Source organism: Microcaecilia unicolor, chromosome 13, assembly GCF_901765095.1.
Source record: "Microcaecilia unicolor chromosome 13, aMicUni1.1, whole genome shotgun sequence".
NCBI lineage: Eukaryota > Metazoa > Chordata > Amphibia > Gymnophiona > Siphonopidae > Microcaecilia > Microcaecilia unicolor.
Window position 1 is genome coordinate 56,595,952 of NC_044043.1, and position 23,520 is coordinate 56,619,471.

At 44.4% G+C, this 23,520-nt stretch overlaps 1 protein-coding gene across 1 annotated transcript in view; it reads right to left on the reverse strand.

Annotated features, from left to right (window-relative positions):
* The window catches only part of NSRP1 (nuclear speckle splicing regulatory protein 1), a 91,075-nt gene that overhangs the window by 51,330 nt on the left and 16,225 nt on the right, over positions 1-23,520 (reverse strand). The window contains exon 2 of the mRNA XM_030185702.1: positions 16,166-16,253. Within this exon, the coding sequence (XP_030041562.1) occupies positions 16,166-16,253 (88 nt within the window). The remainder of the gene's footprint in view (positions 1-16,165; positions 16,254-23,520) is intronic.

Here is a 23,520-nt window from a genome sequence, read left to right on the forward strand (position 1 = left end):
GGGTGCGCCACTCTCTGAAGGGGAATTTACCCTTCTGCGCTTGTCTTGCGGCCAACTGTCTGGGGGAAAAAACCCTGACGGCAATCCCGGGCCAGTCTCCACCGGAGGGGAACCAGGTAGCAACACAGAGTCAGACATCTGCGACAGAGCTCTTTTTAACATTATTATTAACATGAACGCTTTATGTAAAAGCAAGACAAACTCAGGGGAGAAAGGCTCACCCTGGCCTCCCGGTTCCAATCCAGGGTAAGCAGCTCCTCTGGTAGCCTCCATCCGAGGCTCCCCTCCGGCCTCAGACCCCTCCGCTCCTGCGGGGGTCGAGCCATGCGGCGCATCCAAGATGGCGCCCACTGCCAGCTCCACCAAGCAGGAAGAAACCTCGCTCGCCATGCTCGGGCCGGCCCTGACGTTTGAAGAGCACGATTTACAGAGCCCCACTGCGAATCTGCGCTTGCCACAACGTGAACAGCGCTTAACAACCTCCGCAGCCATCGCTGAAAACGGCGGAAAATTTCAAAATGGCGGATTTGGACCAAAACGTCCCGATCGCGAGCCCTCCCCGGAGGAGCTACAAGACTCTCTTACCTCACCAGACCGAGTCACAGAGCTCCGGTCACGCTGCACACACAGAAGGAAGCCTCAGAATAGCAGCGCTAACAAGCGCGTTGCGGTTTTTTTTTTTTACGCTGTGAGGAAAGTTAGAGGCAGCAGCTACAGAGGCACTCCGGAGGTCCAGGAGAGTGGGAAAGGCAGGGAAAGGACGAACCAATGTGCCAGCATCCACATAGAAGAGTGTGGGAAAGACAAGGCATGGACATAGCAATGTGCCTGCATCCACATAGAAGAATGTGGGAAAGGCAGGGACAGGGCAAACCTATATGCCTGCATCCACATAGGGGGAAGGGTTAGGAAAGGGCTAACCTATGTGCCTTTAAAGTGAAGCTGCAATAGCCACAACACCCCTGCTACAACTGGCAAAAGCCCAGGAGCCACCCCAGGCAGATTTTTGAAGGAGCTGAATAAGCTGCGTCCAACCCTGCTGGGGAGATAGAGAATACTGAGAGGCAGATGGAGCTAGGTGGCCAAGCGGCACTATGGTTTTTCAGTGCTCTCTATCTCCCCCTGCTGGTAGGTGGACACAACCCATTTGTAATGGATTCATCTGCTTGATGACAAGGAATCTGGGTATAAATTTGGAAAGACCTACATGTTTTTCTTTCTAAATGCTGTGAGCTCTAGGGAAGTGGTTCTCAATATTTTTTTCCCAGTTGGGACACACCAAACAGATAATGCTCACATACGTGACACACTGCATACATGACCCTCACAGACCTTTGGTCTGACACAGTATAGCAGTTCTTACAAGTTAAATTTAAACATGCTCTGCATTCACAAATAATCAACCTCTCCCTAACAGGTGCAGATCAGAAATAGAACATTTATCTATGGAAGGCATCATACAAAAAAAAATATTCTGATTCTAATGTCATCTGAGCAACAGCATGTAAAACTCGCCACTTCTACTAGACACATTGTGCAATAACAAAAAAACCTGAAAAATATCTGAACATACAGTACATGAATCTACCTATGAACATGCAGCACTACAAATATTACACTGGATCCTAAAACACCAATATACTTACTACAGGTAAAACAGAGTAAGTGGGACAGCTACAGATCTCTACACAGAAACTACATGCAAACAGAATACCACACCTCAATCATATGCAAAACACTCAGAGACCTTCACCAAATACAGAACAAGGGATCACAAAACTAGAAATAGAAATATGAAAACAAAAATTGGACTTGGAACCCCAAAAAGTCAAATCTGTGCAACACTGGATAAATAAAAACAGAAATGCATTTTCTCTTGTACTAAACACAATACAAAGACATTTGCGATGCACATTTCCCAAAGCTAACATTCCAGTTAATAAATTCCAAATTTAAAAAAAACAAAACACTTTTTTTTTACCTTTATTGTCTGGACATTTTATTTTTCCATCATGTTGGTTCCAGTTTCTCTTTTTCTGTCTTTCTCTTCCTCTCTTTCCAGTGGCTGCTGTCATTTATCATTTCTCCTCTCTTCTCCTGTCTTGTTCTATCCCTTCACTACATCTGTCTTTGATATATTGATCTTTCCCTTTTAAATGTTTCCTCCTTTTCTTTCTCTCTCATCTTCCAGTCCATCTCCTTTTTATTTTTCACCTATCAGCCTTCCATCTTCTCCTCTCACACCCTAGCTCTCCCATTTCCCTTCCTCAACCTCCTATTCCCTTCTATCTTTCATTTACTCCCCATTACCATATTTCTACCCTCTGTATCCTCCTCTCACTCATCTCCTTAACACCTTCCCATGGCTTCTTCTACATGATGCCACCATTTCCAGCATCTCCTCTACCTCTCCTTCCCTCCACCCTTGTAGTACAGCATCTCTTCCTCATCTCGCTCCCCCACCCTTATAGCTTGATATCTCCCTGGCCGTATCCCTTTACCCCTTGCATCTCCCTGTCCCAATCGTTCTTCCCTCCTGCCTCCACATGTGATTTAGCATCTCTCCTTCTCTCTCTGCCCCTATAGTCCAGAATCTCTGCTTCTCTTGCCTGCCATCCTTTCCTACTCCCCATGGTCCAGCCTCACATCTTTTCTCTTCCCTCCCTCCCACTGTCTAATTTCTCTCCCTCCCTCCCTTCTGCCCCAGGTTGAACATCCCTTTCTCCTGTTGTTCAACATACCTCTCTCCCCATTCCACTCCTGCATCCAACATCTCTCCCTCTCCTTTAATTCTAAATGTCCAGCATCTCTCCCTCCCTCCCTCCCAGGTCCAATATCTCTCCTTCTTTCTTCCATCTCTCTCCTCTGTCCTTGGTTCAACATCTCTCCCTCTCTCCTCTCTCCTCCCTCCCCTGCACCCCCAGGTGCAACATTTCCCCATCCCCTCTCTCATTATCTGATATCTCCCCTCCTTCCAACCCTTCCACTCCCCAGTCCAACATCTTTCTCTCTCTCCTCCCTCTCATCTTCCAGCATCTCTGCCTCTTTCATTCCCCTCCATTTCAGGGTCCAACATTTCTCCCTCTCTCTCCCACCCTTCTACACCCAGGTCTGGCAATTCTCCTTCTCTGTCAACCCCTCCCCCTCTCCCCAATTGCTTTTTTAATATAAAATCTCTTTATTGAATGATTCAAAACAACATCCAAGATAAACAGTACACAACATGAGAGTCTCCCTTCATTGCTGTGACTAACATCCAATTAATTTAATTTTAATATAATCCCCTCCCCCCAAGAAAAATCAATGCTCTATAATGGTCCAGTATGGGTGAGAATCTTGTGTTCTTATAGCTTCCTACTATCCTCTTCCTACCCTCCTTCTCACACCCAATACCCCTAACCCCCTTCCTCCAAAAAAAAAATCATCATCCATAGTGGTCAAATAAGAATTGAGTGCAACAGATATTTCTCTCTCTAAATCATTAAGCACTGCACTTCTGGATCTAGGGGGGTAAGCTCTGGATATATGGTTCCCAAATCCAATCCAGGGCCTTTTTTTCCGGTGTACTGTCATTCCTACCGTCTTTTACAACTCTGCCAAATGCAGAACCTCTTGTAAAATACTTGTATGGACATGCAGGACTGCACATCCAGCAGGATCAGTGATTTAACGAAGCTGAGCAGTGCAAAAAAAAACTGTTGCCCTAGTCCATTTGTAATTGCTGATCCCTAGCTACAGAAACACCTGAAGCGCTGAATTCTCCAACACCCCCTCCCCACCTGCACACAGGAATCCCCCTCCCCCCCAGGTTGGCCAGGGGAGGAGGCTTGGGTAGGGCTTGGCCATAGTCATTTCTGTGTGTCTCTGAGCAGCTGTAAATGCAGATGTCTAAGATTTTCTACAACTACATGTATTCCCCTTGTGAACTGGAGAATTCACACCAATACTGTAGGCCCGCTCTCACCACTTCCCCTTGCCATTGAGATCTGGTGTGGGCATCAAAATCATTTAAAACAAAGTATGACCTATTAAAAAGTGATCCTGAAGAACTGGAACAGCAAAAATAACATGACAGGAGAAAGAGAAATTCAATTACAAGATTTGAACCCCTGTATTTGGCCACTATGAAGGTGTTAAACCATACACATATACAGTACAGTGATGTGAAAAAGTATTTATACCCTCCTGATTTCCCCTATTATTGGACATCAAACTGAATGCTTTCTGATCTTTAAACAAAATGTAATATTAGGCAAAGGGAACCTGAATTAATATAACACTGTATTTCAATTATTACATCATTTATTTAAGGGACAACGTTATCCAACACCTATACCATCCGTGTTAAAAAGTAACTGCCCCCCCTTCATTACACAATCAACCAAATTTAATTGATAATTAGATTTAACCGATTGAAAAGAGTCAGGCTTCTTTGCAGCCAGCCCTGTTGATTCTAAACCTTACTATATACTGAACCTTACCATGAGAGTTAAGTAGTCAACACAAAATATCTACAAAAATGTTATACCGCAATCAAGGGAAATTCCAGAAGAGATGAGAAAAAAAAGTTGTTTAAATATATCAGTCTGGAAACAATTGCAAAGCCATTTTTAAAGCCTCAGGACTCCACTGAACCACAGTGGAAAGACTGGGAACAGTGGTGAATCTTCCCAGGAGTGGCTGGCCTGCCAAAATTACTCTAAGGGTGCAGCAACAACTCATCCAGGAAGTCACAAAACATCCCAGAACAACATCCAAAGAACTGCAGGCCTCTCTAGCCTCAGTCATGGTCAGTGTTCTTGACTCCACAATAAGAAAGACTGGATAAAAATCAGATCCATGGGACAGCAGCAAGGTGGAAACTAGGGCTGAACCAAATATTCATATTTGATTCGATTCAGCCCTGAATACATTATTCATATTTGGCCAAATATTGATTTAAATTTGAATACAAATAACCCTACTGAAATAAAACCTTGATCTCTGATTTCAAGTTGCTTCTTTTATTATTTCTTATGTTAAAGCTCAAAGCCCATTATTCATATTTGGTATTTTTATGTGGCCAAATAATATTTGTCATTATTTGTATTTGGCTGAACAGTAAAATACACTATTCAGTACAGCTCCAGTGAAAACCACTGCTATCCAAGATTAACATCAATGCTCATCTCAAATTTGCAAAAACACACCTGGATGATCCCCAAATCTTTTGAGATAATGTTCTATGAACAGACGAGTCAAAAGAGTTCTACTTTTGACACTACAGGTCACATTATTATTTTATTATTTATTTAGATTTTGCTCACACCTTTTTCAGTAGTAGCTCAAGGCGAGTTACATTCAGGTACTCTGGATATTTCTCTGTCCCAGGAGGGCTCATAATCTAAGTTTGTACCTGAGGCAATGGAGGGTTAAGTGACTTGCCCAAGATCATAAGCAGCGGGATTTGAACCGGCCACCTCTGGATTGCAAGACTGGTGCTCTAACCACTAGGCCACTCCTCCACTTCACATTATGTCTGGCATAAAGCAAATACAGCATTCCACAGTAAAAACATCACACCAACAGACAAACATGGGTGGTAGTGTGATGGTGTGGGGATGTTTTGCCGCATCAGGGCCTGGAAAACTTGCCATTGTTGAAGAAACCATGAATTCTGCACTGCACCAGAAAATTATTAAGGACACTATCCAGTCATCTGTCTGTGAGCTGAAGCTGAATTGGGTTATGCAGCAAGACAAAAGCAAGTCTACATTTGAATGGCTGAGGAGAAACAAAATTAACATTTTGGATTGGCCTAGTCAAAGTCCTGACTTGATCCTAATAGAGATACTATGGCAGGACCTGATGCGAACAGCTCATGCACGAAAACCTACGAATGTGTCTGAATTAAAGCAGTTCTACAAAGAAAAGTGGGCTAAGGTGCCTCATCAGCAATATGAAAGACTGATATCAAATTAGTGTAACAAATGACTCTAGCTGGTAGCGGGCTCTTTTCTGGAGATTTTCAGTCTGAGTGTGGTTTCTGCAGCTTACACATATTTGCTGAAGGTGAATGCTAAGGGGACAAGTTTCTGCAATGATGAATTTGAAATGAATGTGAATATTCACTGATGAAGAGAGTTTGCTGGAAACACAGTGGAGATTTAGAGTTTTGCGCCAGTATTGAAGATCTGAACCGTGCTTGATACTAAGTTTCAGTTTTGGACATTGAGTTTTATTTGGGGTACTAGCACATACTGCACAGTAAGGATTGTGATTAGTAAAATACTGGACCTGTGATTGAGATAACAGTATGCCTGGTGGCACTCACAACCTCGTAGGCTAGTCCCACTAACGTTGTTGATTGTCCCTTATGCAGAGGTCCATAATAACTTAATTAAATTTTGAATGAGTGTTTCATTTTCCTGTGATATTGTATCATATTGTGCTTCACACAAGGGATATTGTTATTGCATCCCCTTCTTTTCAGGCCTTTGCTCTAACCACTAAGGTAGTCAAAAATCCTTTACAGGGAATTTTACTTCTGTATGACTGAACATTAGGATTTCACAGCTTCATTCCTACAGACTGGAGATGAGTGAGGAGTTCATATGGCCAGGCAGATACAAAGGCTGCAGCACCATCTTCTGGAACACAAGCAGAAACATAATTCTCAAAGCTTTTCTGGCAGGAGTTTATTAACCAATATGTAGAACCTCGATGAGCCAGAAACATTAGAGCTCTAGTATTTAAAACACCGGTATGGCACCCATATATTACTAAACAGCCACCAACACTGCTTTACTGATCAGGGAAACAAACAGGTAGGAAACGACTGTAAACTGAACTAAGTACAAAGAAACTGTGGACATCAAATAAGAGTATATATTTTCTCCTTGTATAATTCCAAATAGCTTATACTTCTTTCCTAAACCTGGGGCAATCTGAAAGCCAGAAGTTCTTTTGTTAGGAAAATGCCTCATACAGGCAACAAGCTATCAAGGTCACTGTCAGTCACTTAACTCAAAATTATTATGACGAGATGGCATTCTCCAAAGCTGGAAGACTTTAATCCGGTCACTTTTCTGTCTCCCACATAGAAAGCAAAGGTAATAGTCTGACAGCAAGACAGGTTGCAGTTACTAGCTACTACCATGACAGGCATTAACTAGGATCACTTCAAGATCCAAATAACTAGAGTTACAAAATAACATCCTATATAATAAAACTCACCCTCAACGTTCTGAAGACACTGACGTCAGTGAAGCCAAGACACTGACGTCACTTCTGTCAAGATGGGTTTGAAGGGTTCATGGTGGTGAAGCCACCGAAATCGCCAAGTCTCGGGGCCCCGCCCTCGCGTCAAACGTGATGACGTCGAGGGCGGAGCAATGGCATCACACACAGAGGGCGGAGCAATGGCGTACGGTGCGTTCAGGAGGTGCGGAGCAATGGCGTCAGAACGACGAAGGGGTCGGCAGGTAGATAGGGAGGGAGAAGGGGGGTGTTGGGGAGGAAAACCTTGCTAGCGCCCGTTTCATTTGCTCCAGAAACGGGCCTCTTTCACTAGTAGTAAATAACAGCAAATAAAGCACAGTTGCTTCTCTGGTTTTCTACCACTGTGGGTAGATAAGCACATAAAACCCTATACTTTCCATTAATATCTTTTACCCAGTCTCTCTGCCCTGTTCCAAGCAGGACTGGCTTAACAATGAGGCAAACTAGGTTGTCCACTAGGACAACTTCATGGTGTGGGGGGGGGGGGAGGGGGAGGCTTTTAAACAGCAGCTGCAATCAATATAAACTCGATGACATTTTCATATGTATTGTTTGCATTATTTGATATGATATGTTTAGTGTTATCAATAAAATGATATGGAAAAAAAAAAAAACAGCAGCTGCAATCAAAGCAAAAACAGTGTACTTTTAGCTGCAGGCAGGGTACGCAATTTTCAAATAGATCATTTATCTGAGTAAACACAGGGTGGGGGAGGGATCCCAGATAACTCCTGCGGTCAGCTCAGATATTCAATTCTGGACCGTTTCCATTGACCATCATTGACAATCTGGTTTATTTTTAGCCGATTTAAAGTTAACCAGCTAAGTTGATATACCAGCTTTAAAGTGGCTGAAGATACACCAGCTATTTAAGCAGCCCGATGTGGCCACTTACAATAGCCAATATGAACTAAATATTTGGGGATTGCCGGTTATCTCCTAGGCGCTAACTGGGAACATTCAGTGGAGGATAACTGGCTATAACCTGCTGAATGTCGCCAGAAAGCCGGTTAAGTGCCATTTAACTGTCCAGGTGCAGTCCTAGCTGGTTCAATGGTTTTTAATATGGGGGGGGGGGGGGGGGGGGATGGGGGGGTTGGAATGTCTTTTTCCAAATAAAGGAATAACTTCTATAAAAGATGATGAAAAAAATTTGGGATAGGACACGACTCTACAACCAGCACTCCAAGTTGAGCACCGTTTACAAAATAGAACTTCCAGCCGATTTCCATGCCAGCTGAAGCCTGCTATAAAGGCCAGTGCCCAACTCATGGCATTTAGGTACAGGAACAGCACTATAACAATGGGCACAGTTTCTTAGAACACCCCTGCCCCACCCCCTTCCGAGTTTCAAGCTAGTGGGGATCTCAGTGCTCAGTGTTACAGAATAGCGAGCAGCAGGACGTGTGCACAAATTCCAATTACATAACATAGAGGCATATTTTCAAAGCACTTTGGGAGGCTAAGTTCCATAGGTTTCTATGGAACTTTGGGAGGCTAAGTGCTTTGAAAATATGCCTCATAGTAACATAGTAGATGACAGCAGAAAAAGACCTGCACGGTCCATCCAGTCTGCCCAACCAATTAACTGCAATAATAGTTACCAATTTATTGCAAGTTAATGGCTCGTTAGCTAATTAATTTGTGTGCATCTTCAATCCGCGTACAAATATTGGTGCACATTATTCAGCGCCATGTATAGAATCTGGGAGAAATTGCCAGGTGGACTGTAAATTGCTCAGAATGTACATGCAGTGCATATAGTGCTCTTAGGATAAATTGCCCTCCATCGATCTACAATTCTAAGCAATGCACAAAGCAACATCAAAGCCATTTCAAAGAACAATGGGGTAGATTTTCAAAGACACTTATCTGGTTAGCAGGTGCTGCTAATCGGATAAGTGCCAGGGAGAGGGTTATTCGGCAGCAGTAACTGGATAGTGCCACTGAATATCTCCTCTGACTGCTTTGGCACTATCCGGACAGTGCCAGGACGACTGTGGGTAGAGCCAGAGGTTAACCAGTCTGCTAACTAGAATAAAGTCAGGATAGCCTGTCTGGTTACGGTCACCAATCAGAAAGCAGTTACTGGTTTGTGTTGAAACCAGATATTCTGTGCCAGCCGGTATCCAAATACCAGCACCAAGTACCCAGTTTTATTTTAACTGCAGCAGCCAACATTTTTCTTAAACGCTGGTGGTTGAGTTAAATAAAGGAGAAATTAGATCTTACCTGCTAATTTGCTTTCCTTTAGTCCCTCCGGACCGGACCAGGATTGGACTGATGGGTTGTGCTCGCCTACCAGCAGGTGGAGACTGAGAAAAAACTCTGACTCTAGAGAGCCAATAGGAGCCCTGGCCATGTGACCTTAGCCTCAGTATTTGAATAACAAAGCAGGAAAGAAAGAAAGACCTTCTGTGCCGTATGGAATCCTAGCAGCCACAAAGCACTTGGCAATGCCAAGTATCAGAGCTCACCAGCAACTCTCACCAGAGAAGTGGTATGGCCCGATATGTATTACAGCTCACCAGCAACTCTCACTAGAGAAGTGGTATGGCTCACTTGTACTATAGCTCACCAGCAACTCTCACCAGAGAAGCGATATGGCTCACATGTAATATAGCTCACCAGCAACTCTCCCCAGAGAAGTGGTATGGCTCACATATAATATAGCTCACCCGCAACTCTCACCAGAGAAGTGGTATGGCTCACTTGTCTTATAGCTCACCAGCAACTCTCACCAGAGAAGTGGTATGGCCCACTTAAGATTTTATATATATTCCATCAACTGAGCTTACCAGCAACTCTCACCAGAAAAGTGGTAAATCATATTTAAGGTTTTATAGATATTCCAGCAACTGAGCTCAGCCACAACTCTCACCAGAGAAGTGGTATGGCGTATTTAAGGTTTTATAGATAGATTCCAGCAATTGAGCTCACCAGCAACCACCAGAGAAGTGGTATAGACCACGTAAAGTTCTGTATATATATAGTATTGTTCCACGAATCGTAAAGGAATGAATACACTTCCTACTGAATACACTTCCTACTTAATAAAAGAAGCTAAAGAGTAGAGAGAACATGGGAGGGGCCTGGTCCGGTCCGGAGGGACTAAAGGAAAGCAAATTAGCAGGTAAGATCTAATTTCTCCTTCCTTAGCGTCCCTCCGGACCGGACCAGGATTGGACTGATGGGAAGTACCAAAGCAGTAATCTGAAGGGAGGGACCCTATGAAAACTGCAGAGAAATGTTCATGCTGCATAGGCCACCTGGCGACAACTAACATGTAGTGTGTCCCAATGAGCAAAATAAAATGAAACTAGGACTAAGTTGCCAACTTACCAATGTGCACCGAGAGCACCAAAAATCGCCGTAGTAAGAATAGAGCCCGCTTCTGAAGTTGTGGAATATGTTGTAATACGCTGTGGAACTGCCCTCTCAGCGAGAAGAGAAATAGACATTCTCATTTCCTTGATCCTTCGCGATATAGCGGGTTAGAAACAAAGAAAAACTTTTACGCCTACTGGCTAGAAGGACAAAACCAATAAGAAAAAACCGATTGGGAAAGGTGAAAACTTTAAACTACAGCAGACCGAAAAGAAGTTACCAACCGTAGAAGTATTCCACACATAGATCTACTTGCTGCAATGGCTACTGGGAAACACTGCTTGAAGAGGAAAACTTTATAGAAAAAGTTATGGCTACTAGAAAACAGAACTTTAAGAGTCTGTTCACCTAGTTCACCTAGCTGGTGAATGAAGCGGGAGGTACAGGTGCAGGACTCCTTTAAGAAACCGCTTTGACAGTGGATGCTGCATAAGCGTGCGGTTGTCAACAGTATCATGCATCACTGATAGAGCTGCCAAATGAACTCTAATGGATGAGTAAGACAGACAAGATTTCGCAAGATGCAGAAGATATTCCAAAACATGCAAAATGGATACTGTTTGTGGAATGAAGTGGCGAGAGGAGTACCACAGAGTGAACCGTCGCCACTTTGATTCATAGGACTTTAATGTAGATTTCTGTCTGGAAGCAATTAAAACTTGAAGTACTTCCTGCGAAAATATCAAAGATGTTGCAGACCCAGTAACCACGCCATAAGTTTGAGTGACTGGGGGTCCGGATGTAGAAGGGTGCCTTGGTTCTGCGTAAACACCTAGTGAGATGATGGAAGAAACGCATAAAGAAGGCTGAAAAACCCCTGCTGGACATTGGCATCTGTCCCTGTCTCCGTCAAGACTGTTGCTGAACGGAAGAAGCAAGAAATGTTCATGAGCCTGAAGGCAAAAAGAGATAGCCCTGAAGTGTCGCAGTGAGGAAGTAAGGCTGAAAAAATGAGAGTCCATTCACCTAAATGCAGGGTGACACAACTAAGAAAAAATGAGTACAAACTCAAGAGTATACTCTTAACTCCTCCTTGGCAGATGACATAACCCATTGCCATGGCAAGGACCAACATAGCTCTCTCCGCCTTGTTTGTCAGTAGGGAAAACAAAATTCACCCGAAGGTAAAACGAATTGCTGAGGTCCCCCAGAAAAAAAATATATACAAACAAGCTTCTGCCAAAAAGTGTACTGCACGAAGCATCCCAATGACAGAACTAAGGTTCTTGAGATAACTAGATGACACTTAAATAGCGTGATTGATGACCCTGAGATTCGCAATAGGATGAAGGAAAATTCCTTCTTGGGCATTAGAAAGTAAAATTGCATTCTGCAGAATAGAGCGAGGAAATGGCCGAAGGCCCAAGGTCACCAAGAAAAATATAAACTGGGATGTTTGCAGAGGAGACAAAAGACTGTGCGCCAACCTGACTAAACAAAGAGAAAATCAGAGATATCTGATGAGAGATCAAATGAGAGATCAAATGAGAGGCCTGGCTACAATCACCACCCAACCTAGAGACTGTAAGAAATGCAACACCCGGTGCGTGACCTGAGAACTCTGCTGATAAGACTTTCTCCAATTAGGCAGTCGTCTAGGTAAGAATGAAATGACCCTAAGAGCGCAATGAACATCCTCTTAGATCTATAAAAGAACGGAAGAGAGAGTACTGCTGAAAATGACCGGTTAATGCATAAGCAAAAAACTAGCCATTCTCTGGATCCTGAGGAGAAGAGGAAGGGTGACCAAGGACACCAGTTAAATAGGGCTACAAACTCCAACCCTATCTCTATGGCGTTCCATAGTTGGGTAAGTTCTGAATATAGAAAGTTCTGAATATAGGAGTCCACCAGCTATGGTAGTACGCTCCGGACAGAAATAAATTGTCCCAGTATGAACGTCTGATTCACCGGCCTGTAATTTCTTGGATCTCCCTAATCCACATACCACTAATCCACGTACCACGGTCATGCGTCCTCCCTCACTGAGATGTAGATTGTAAGCTCCTTTGAGCAGGGAACGTCCTTCTTTGTTAATTTGTACAGCGCTGCGTAACCCTAGTAGCGCTCTAGAAATGTTAAGTAGTAGTAGTAGTAGTACCAGACTCACACCCAATAGATATGAATATTGAGCTTGTTTCAGGTTAAAACACCGAACCTAGGCCCAGGGTCCCCGGTGTTCCTAGTGGTGAACAGCCATGGCAAATATTGTATGCGTTAGTTTGCAGAATTACTGCAAAGCCTTGCTTTTGGAGCAGAGATTTCTGTTCGATACTCTCGTGAGAGGTTTTTTTTTTTTTGTTTGTTTGTTTTTTTCTTTAATGCTGTTCTGGCTGTAGAAAGGTGGACATTTGAGCTTCCCCAGAATGGCAAAACTTATGTACCTATGCCCATTAGATATGAATGCTGGACTTGATGGACTTTAGGCCTTACCCAGCATAACCATACTTATGTACTTATGGTATAAATACACAGGAAGTGAGTGAATCCCCTTCCAATTGAAAGAACACTCTGGAGTGAAGGCGCATAGAATGAAAATGAAAAAGGACAAACTTGGAAATTACCTGTAACGAAAAAAGTGAAGTTGTGCCACAGCCACTTGGTGAAGGCAGTGTAGACAAGACTGTATCTGAATTCAAGAAAGCTTGATATAACATCAGGTCTCTAAGGAAGAGGAAGAGATAGCAGATGGTATGTATAGGCATACTGGACCAAACCAGGATGTTTATAATCTGCCAATGCTGAACTGATAGAGTAGAGACAAACACGAGTAGATGGTTTGAGGACCGTCCACTATCTTTAAGTGAAAGGATGACTTTATTCTCTAAGTGACCATATGTCCTGTAAAAACCAGAAGAAAGCTAAAATGAAATATGAGAGGCTTCAAGGCAGTTGGAAAAGAAGGGAAGACATGAATAAAGCATGCCTGCTAAGGCAGCTGAGTGACTGGGAGCTTGGTAGACAGGACTGTCCCTCAGAGAATATGAAAGAGCTGATATATCCTCATGGCATCTGAACAATATACTGTATGCCTCTAGAGAAGGCTTCATAAAGTCGGAAAAAGAAAACACTGTATAACACTACAGCCATTGAGAGTGTCTGTTAAGTTCTTAAAACACTATATAACATCATAGGCATGGAGTAAAATGCTTGAAAGGAACTAAGATATTATGGTCAGAATTGCAAAGTACCAATCAATTGACTCTTAGGCAATGTAGTCCTATTCACCAGGGAATGAGAAAGACAGAAATTTACTCTATGCCTATAGAGAAAGTTTCTAAAGTTCTTAAAACACTGTATAATACTACAGCTATTGAGGAAAATGCTTGAAATGAATTATGATATTATGATAAGATGTAGATTTTCCACCAGGCAATGAAAAATGACTGAGCACCAGAAAAAACTAGTGTTAACAGCCCCGTGATACATAGAAATTTAAAACAAGAAAAGCTTGTTATATATCCATATATGAAAGGAGCCCCCTTTTCAACCAAATATTGCCTGCTGATGTGAAGAGCATTTTAGAATACGCCGTTCAGCACATACAAAAGTGTACACATCTTGGAGCCGAACTGCTCTATGAACTGCAGCCTTACCTTCAGCAGAGAGATCCCCGACTGATAAGATGGAGGGAGAAACAAAATGGCCGCCGTTCGCTCCACTGGCCCTGTGGCGATCGTCGACAGCGTGCCCGACACCTCCGAACAAGCGGAGCCCAGTGGAACGGCGAAGAAACAACAGCCGGCGAAAAAGGCCCCGAAAAAACTGGAGGCAGCACCGGACCCGAAGAAACCTTGAAGGGAGAGCAAAATTTACACGTTCCGGCTGCGTGAACTGCGCGACGCTGACCGACAGCAGCTGTTTGAACTTTTAAGCCATATCGGAAAAAACAGGTGGCCGCGCTTACGCGGTTCGCACCTTTCTTTTTTTTTTTTTTTTTCATTTGTTTAAACTGCCGCCGCCAAAACGCAAGAAAATGGAGGAAATTAAATCTGACGAGAAAAATCGCTGTTTAAAGTCACAGATACTGAATTATTTTCTTCTGTTTGTTTTTTTTTTTTTTATAACCCCTCAATCATAATAAAACACTGGAGCTGCCTGCTCGTTAGAAGTCTGGGGAAAGAAAGGCTGCTTCTTTGAATTTTCTTTTATTTGATTTAATTCTTTTAAAGCAGCTGCCTGTTAAAAGTGGCTGCCTCTCCCAAAGACGGTACACCTTTCCAGAGAAAGGGACGGCCCTTCCCTGCTAAGCCAGGGAGATGGGGAGGAAGGGGGGTGGACTCGAGACACCCGAGTTTAACACCCCCGAGGCTGTCAAAGAAAGAAGAGAAAGGAAACCCTGTCAAGCCTCTAAATAAGATTCCAGGCACAGAAGAATTATCACAAATATCTGTAATATCTAAAGAGAAAAGGAGAGAGACTAATGGGCTCACTTCCTACCTGCTGGGAGACTGAGAAAATACTGAGGCTAAGGTCACATGGCCAGGGCTCCTATTGGCTCTCTAGAGTCAGAGTTTTTTCTCAGTCTCCACCTGCTGGTAGGCGAGCACAACCCATCAGTCCAATCCTGGTCCGGTCCGGAGGGACGCTAAGGAATATCTGTTTTCTCTCTGAAAGGAAGATCATTCTTTTGCAGCCTGTAGTTCATGTTAGAGTTTGGACTGAGCACCAGGGAAAACCCGGCTTCAAATCCCACTCCTGTCACAACCTTGGCAAGTCATTCTATCTCCACTGCCTCAGATACCCACTTAGATTGGGGACATATTGTATCTGCATAATTATCACTGTACAGTGTTGTATATGTCAAGTAGAGCTATAAATTCATAAGTAATTTTATTGCAAACAAATGTCTGATGGAACCGAGAATAAGAAATCTTCCAAGGACCTCAGGGAGCGAGCAGCACATAAGGTGGCATTGGGCAGGGGAATATCTGGACAAAATAGTACCCAGGAAAGGGTCACTTTTGACCAGCTCCTTCCCTTTTGGATTTGCATGCTGAGAGATTCACATAATGACCCAAAAGGGCAGTGTAGCTCCAGTCCCTGGCCTTGTCCTCCCTTTGTTACAGCCCTGCAATAGATCCCATTGATAACCCTGAGCAGAACCATTAATGGCTTTAAAGACTAAACAAAAGAGCTTCTAAAGGAACACAACACCAGATGGGGAGCCAAGGTAAGTCTTGTAAATATGATCTAATGTGCTCCAAAAACCACAGTATTGTTCTGGGGATGGTGGTGCTAGCCTGATCACGATTATTGAATTCTACTACCAAATCTCAGGTGGGAAGGGAGGGAGCGTAAGGCTGAAAGATCACCTAAGCTGCCCAATACCCTAGCCCCTGTCCTAGCTCCAAATATGTGACCTCCAGCTTACAGACTACTGCTGGGTCAAGCACTACATTTCCTGTCATAATACTGACAAACTTAATATTGGTCACTAGACTGCAAAAGGAAAAAAAACAAACCCCAAAACACCAATAGCTGTTGCAGAATTGAAGTGGGAAGCTCAGTGCCTTACCTCTTCATCCGAATCCTCAGCAAACGCCGCATGTCTTGGCATATCAGAGAGTTTCTGCTGCATTTTCTTTGGTAAAATAAGCCCATACCTGTGACAAGAAAACCACATCATTATTTTGGGTCAGCTAAATGGCAAAGTTGTGCTGAAAGCCCGAGGGCTGGCAGAGTGCTGCAGTTTCAGGGCATGAACTCGTTCTGGGCATGAAATCATAAACCACAGAACAGCTGCCAGCGGCTACTTTTACCTGTGCTCTCAAAGGGAAAGTAGGAGCACACTTTCCCTTTGAAAATTTCCCCAGGAAAAAGTAACCGCAGAGCTGTGGCCTGCTTTTTCTGCAGGTACGTTTTCAATTGAAAATAATGCACATGGGGGGGGGGGGGGCGGAATCTTGTACTATTTATTTATTGGGATTTATTAACAACCTTTATGAAGGGATTCACCAGGGCGGTGCACAGCAGGTACAATTTAACATCAAACTTACAATTTTGTTAACAGAATAACAATAGTAAAATAATCAAGAATAAACTAAATACAATAAATGAGGTAAATTTGAGAACAGTAACTTGAAACCTAATAATAGAACTACTGTGAAACAGTATCAAAAATATACACATTTAATAGCACTGGATATACCAGAAATATAATACAATGTTAACATAATACTAATGATACACTAATAAGAATGCATTAGATCATTCAACTAACATAGATATGATGCTAAAGATTTTCTACAATACAGCTTACCATATAGCTGAGGGGCCAAGAGCAGATATATGATGGGAACAAGATGCCTCGTACAGAGTCAGTTGGGATAATTCGATGGTTAGCTAAACTCAAGCAAGAGATGAGGAACTGATCTAAGTTACAGTGTGTGTAGCAAGCTAGTCCAGGTGAAGAGTGAGGGTATAGTCAGTCAGTCTGTCTATGTATTAAAGGCTTGGGAGAAGAGCCAGGCTTTCACCTGCTTCCTGAAGTGCAGGTAGTCTCGAATTACACAAAGCCCCTCTGGGAGTAAATTCCAGAGCATGGGGGCTACTCCTGAGAAGGCTCGCTGACAGGTATCACACCCTATAATTTCTTTTGACAAGGGTACAGATAGTGATGATCCTTGAGAGGACCTTAGAGTCTGAAAGGTGTGTAAAGGGCTAACTTATCCTTTAAGTACTCTGGCCCATTCTGTCTGAGGACCTTGAAAATCAAACAGAGTTTTAAATTTAGCGCTATAAGATACTGGTAGCCAGTGTAGCTTTCGTAGGAAGGGTGTGATATGGCCACGCCACTTGCAGCCTTCTATCACTTGTGCTGCAACATTCTGAATTAGCTGGAGCTGGTACAAATTCTTTTTGGTTTGGCCAGTATAACAAGGCATTACAGTAGTCTAATTGTGATGTTATAATGGCATGGACCACTGAGGTCAGACTCGTCTTTTCAATATATGGAGAGAAATTTTGTAGCTGCCAAAGGTGATAGAGACAACTTTTGAAGATTGCTTGAATTTGTGGGATCAATTTGTGGGATCAGAGTGAATGATGAGTCTAGCAGTATCCCAAGATTCCTGACCTGTGATTTTAGGGGGAGTTCATACTTCCCAAAAGGTTAGTACATGTTATCTGTCACAGGACCCAGTTTATTCCTAAGAGCCCTATTGCAGATAACATGCACTAATCTTAGTAAAAGACCCCCTCCCCCACAGATTTTAAAATGTTATGTATGCATGTTTTTCAACACCCTCCCCCAATCCAAATATGCCCTGGGAATCCTACTTTTTACCCTCCTAAAAGCCTGCACATTGTCACTTTTTGGGTATACTGCTAGGTGGGTAAAGTCTGGGCAGTTTTCGAACAACTAATATACCCAGGTAAAAGGTTCGGAAATGTCTTTTGCAAGCTTAGGACTTAACCCCTCTGAAATCATGAAGGGAATATACACACATTTTCTGAGCTCAGAGAATTCTCTAGCTCCATTTTAACTGCATAACACAAAAAAATGTTAAAGAAGCACTTTAAGCAGCCAATAAAAACATTGTGATGTTACTGGGCTCATCAAGGATGTATGGTGCTATATACTCTCAGTAGGAAAAAATAATAATTCAGTTTTCTTCTTCAATTCAGAGCTTGCTTCCATCCAGATGAGGTTCGCACTGCCAAGAAGGAATGAACAAGAGTTCCCATAATGTGTGCCAACCTCAAATCACTGAGAAAATACATTTTCATTTAAAACTTGTTCTCCTAAGGTTTTCTGACCACAGGCAGTATTTTAAATCTAGTTGGCAAGCAGTATTTTAAATCTAGTTGGCAAGATTAAAGTGCTTCTTTAATTCTAAACAGAAAAAACTAGCCCACAAGTCCAGCTCTGAAAATCAAACTGTCAAAATAGCTATAGATATCTGGCAACCAAGTGAGTTCATGTCGGAAGACAGAGGGTGAGCCAGTACAGGCTTTACCCACTTCCAGCTATGAGCCTGTCATCCTGTGCAGGGAAATTCTAGACACTGCTAATGAATTATGAACTGGCAAAAAGACATCTTCCACCAATCAGCTGAACAGATCTATACATGAATAGTATTTTGGTGACTTATAGGAAAAATGCAAACCCGCAACTCTCCCGCATTGAGCGTAACACTCTTGCTTTGGAGGGCCCTCTCCTGCCCAAAATCAGGGCCCTTCCATGGAACACAGGGGATTCAAGACTTACCCCCAGATTTTGTATAGATCACCCAGATTTGGGTGTGGATCCCAGATCCAGGCATAATCAGTTAGGCACCAACAATCAATTACTGGAGTTAATAAGCACTTAATTGCCAATAATTCGAAGTTATGTGTGGATCTCCCTACACCCTATTCCATAACATGTGCACTTAGATCTCATAGCACATAACTCAAAAGGGGGCTCCCAGAAATTGGATGTTGTAGAATTCAAGCAATTGTGCACCTAACTGCTGTCAGTTGGGCATGAGCATTTACAGCAGCTTTTAGCAGGCACAGGTGAGAGAAACACGGTGTCCGTCTTCTGTGCAAGGCACCCTTTTAACAGGAGCGTAGCCAGACTTCGGCAGGAGGGGGGTCCAGAGCCCAAGGTGAGGGGGCACATTTTAGCCCCCCCCCTGCACCGCCGACCGCCGCTGCCACCACCAACTTTGACCCCCCCCCTGCAGACGACCCTCGACCCCCCCTCCCGCCGCCAACCCTCCCCCGCCACCACCTACCTTTGCTGGCGGGGGACCCCAACCCCCGCCAGCCGAGGTCCTCTTCTTCTGGCGCAAGGCTTCGTTCTATGTCTGAGTCTGTGCAGGATGTCAGACTCAGAAACAGAACGAAGCCTTGCGCCGGAAGAAGAGGACCTCGGCTGGCGAGGGTTGGGGTCCCCCGCCAGCAAAGGTAGACAACGGCAGGTTGGGGGGGTCAAGAGGGTCATCGGCAGGGGGGTCCAGGACCAAATCTATGGGGACCTAGGGCCCCGTGGCCCCACGTATCTACGCCACTGTTACAGAATACTAGCTTAGTGTGAATCTTGACGGTGCCTAATTCTAGGCACCATTCACTGAATCTGGTCCTTACTGTCCAGCTTTTTCTCTGTCTGACCCAACCACAAAGAGCTTCAATCTCACAGCCGACATGTCCCTCTTTGAGATTACAGGCAGGAACTGTGAGATCTGAAGCTCCTCAGGATCACAGGGCATGAGCTGTGTTGGGAGGTGGGGTCAAAACCTCCTGCTGAAAATGTTTAATGTAAGATGGTTTAAACCACATCTCAAGAGCAAACATTATTGCAATGGGTACATACTCAGAGTGAGCCCTCGCACTGAGGTGTGCTACGGTGAGCAACTGCTGGGCAGTACCTAAAACCATGATGGTTGAGGGCAATTGTCTGCTGGGGGCTATGGAAGATTGACCATCACATACTGGGGAGGTGGAGAGGAAATTTTTACCCTTGTTTACATTGCTGAATACGTGTGATGGCTCGGGTTGGTTTAACCAAATAAACTGTGGACCTCTTTAAATCCCAAAGTAGTGTTGGGTGCGTTTTCTCTTTAACGTTGAAAGAGGCAGAGTGGGGAGACCAGTACCTTTGACAATGTTAATACTTTTCTTAGCACTTTCCCTTTAGCAAAGGCCCCACCATTGCAGCATGTACTTCGTACACCTGGCCAGCTGAAGGGGAACGAAAGGAGAAAAGAGGAATCACTCTTGCCCACCACCAAAGAGTGAGAGGGTGAGTCGGGGTGTTTCAAAAGCACTTTAAACTATGTCAGTGATGGCTTGTAAGAACGAGCCAGACATTGTTTTCTTGTTTGGTTTTTCAGGTTCTTCTTTGCTTTGTTTTCAAGAAACAAAACAAATGAAATGAAAACATACTCAGTACACACTCCTAGCTTCAAATAAACATGTGTGCATACCATGACTCCCCTTCCATGAAAAAGTAACTAGGCTAAGAGACCAGCAACTGAGCAGGCATTAGGGGGGGGGGGGGGGGGAGAAGACAGAGTTCACACTGCTGTGTGCTGCGCTTCATCTAACAGCTAAGAGGCAATTTTTTGTCATTTGCCCGGCTAAATGGGCTTATCTGATAACTTCCCTCCTCTATCCAAGTAAAACTATGTGTGGGTTTCCACAGCATACATCCTTTAAGCCAGGTTACAAAGAGGTATTCCCTGTACGTGGGTGGAGGGCAGCACGTATAGGTGCCGTCTGTCCCCTCTCCCCTCGGCTGCTCAAATATACAGCAGGTGCAAAATATGTAAATGCTTTAAACAGAAGCACAGGGAACGTTTAGAAACTGGGGGTTTAAATATGTTTAGATTTTCTCTGTGTGTTTTTTGTACTGATTATTTATGCATTATATATTTTATTATAGAAGTAATGATTATAATCCAAAAGAACGATTTTTTCTGGATTAGCATGGCTATAAATTTGCAGCAATAAATTAATTGGCTGCAGTGCACTAGGGCTAAGTGTGTTCATGTTGCTGCAAACACCAGATTCGGATAGGCTGGATTATGGAGTGGGCTTTGACGGCAACTCCAGTAGTTGGAACATAAGGACAGAGCCAGGTGGACTTCTATGGTCTATAACCCAGAAACACCAACGGACGACCATGAACAAGTATATAATCTCACAATCATTGTTGATTTTAATCTTGAATTGATAATGGATGTGACTGTTGGGCAGACTGGATGGATCGTTCAGTCTTTATCTGCCGTCACAAGTGCCCCGTTATGTCTGCATAGCAGACCAGTGGCGTAGCCACAGGTGGGCCGGGGCCCACCCACTTAGGGCTCAGGCCCACCCAACAGTACCACATGTTTAGCAGTAGCTGTGGGGATCCCAAGCTCTGCCAGCGGAAGACTTCCCCCTCTATCCGTCTATTCTACCCGATGCCACTCAGAGTTGCAGTCATATACCGACCCCCAACAAGTCCCTCCCCTCCTTCCTCACCGACTTTGACGCATGGCTCTCTGTCTTTCTTGAGCCCTCATCCCCATCCCTCATTCTTGGAGATTTTAACATACACACCGATAACCCATCCGACACATAGGCTTCTCAGTTCCTCACTCTAACATCCTCCTTCAACCTCCAGTTGAGCTCCACCACCCCTACTCACCAATCTGGCCACTGTCTTGATCTTGTCCTCTCCTCTACCTGCTCACCCTCCAATTTCTGCGCCTCAGCTCTTCCTCTCTCTGACCATCACCTGATCACCTTCACACTTCATCACCCCCCCCCCCTCAGTCCCGCCATATATTAACCACTACTTCCAGGAATCTCCAGGCTGTCGACCCTCCCACTTTATCCTCTAGTGTCTCTGATCTCCTCCCTTCCATCTTGTCCTCCAAGTCTGTTGACAAGGCCGTCTCCACTTACAATGCCACTCTCTCCTCTGCACTGGATGCCCTTGCACCAGCCATCTCCCGTCCCACTAGGCGTACTAATCCCCAGCCCTGGCTGACCCCTTGCACCCGCTACCTTTGTTCCTGCGCCCGATCGGCTGAACGCCTCTGGAGGAAATCTCGCACCCATACTGATTTCATTCACTACAAATTCATGCTATCCTCCTTCCAGTCCTCCCTATTCCTCGCCAAACAGGACTATTACACTCAATTGACTAATTCCCTCAGCTCTAACCCTCGTCGTCTCTTCGCCACCCTCAACTTCCTCCTCAAAGTGCCCTCCGCTCCCACCCCCCCTCACTTTCTCCTCAATCACTGGCTGACTACTTCCGCGACAAGGTGTAGAAGATCAACCTCGAATTCACCACCAAACCATCTCCTCCTCTTCACCCTACAGCCCACTCCCTCAACCAACCTACCCATGCCTCCTTCTCCTCCTTTCCTGAGATCACCAAAGAGGAAACCGCCCATCTTCTTTCCTCCTCAAAATGCACCACCTGCTCCTCGGATCCCATCCCCACCTACTTACTTAACACCATCTCTCCTACTGTCACCCCCCCCCCCCCCCCCATCTGTCATATCCTCAACCTCTCTCTCTCCACTGCAACTGTCCCGGACACCTTAAAGCACGCTGTAGTCACACCTCTGCTCAAAAAACCATCACTTGACCCTACCTGTCCCTCCAACTACCGCCCCATTTCCCTCCTACCCTTCCTTTCCAAGATACTTGAATGCGCCGTTCACAGCTGTTGCCTTGATTTTCTCTCCTCTCATGCCATCCTTGATCTGCTTCAATCCTGCTTTCGCCCCCTAGACTCAACAGAAACGGCACTGTCTGCAATGACCTGTTCCTTGCCAAATCCAAAGGTCACTACTCCATCCGCATCCTCCTCGACCTATCTGCCGCTTTTGACACTGTCAATCACAACTTACTTCTCGCCACACTGTCCTCTTTTGGGTTCCAGGGCTCTGTCCTCTCATCTCTCCCACCGCACCTTCAGAGTACACTCTCATGGCTCTTCCTCCACCCCCATCCCGCTCTCTGTTGGAGTTCCTCAAGGATCTGTACTTAGACCCCTTCTTTTTTCAATCTACATCTCTTCCCTGGGCTTGCTGATCTCATCTCATGGTTTCCAGTCTTTATGCTGATGACACCCAGCTTTACCTCTCCACACCTGACATCACTACGGAAACCCAGGCCAAAGTATCGGCCTGCTTGTCCGACATTGCTGCCTGGATGTCCAACCGCCACCTGAAGCTGAACATGGCCAAGACCAAACTTATTGTCTTCCCACCCAAACCCTCTTCTCCTCTCCCTCCACTCTCTATCTCAGTTGACAACACCCTCATCGTCCCTGTCTCATCGGCCCACAACCTTGGTGTCATCTTCGACTCCTCCCTCTCCTTCTCTGCACATATCCAGCAGATAGCCAAGACCTGTCGCTTCTTCCTTTACAACATTAGCAAA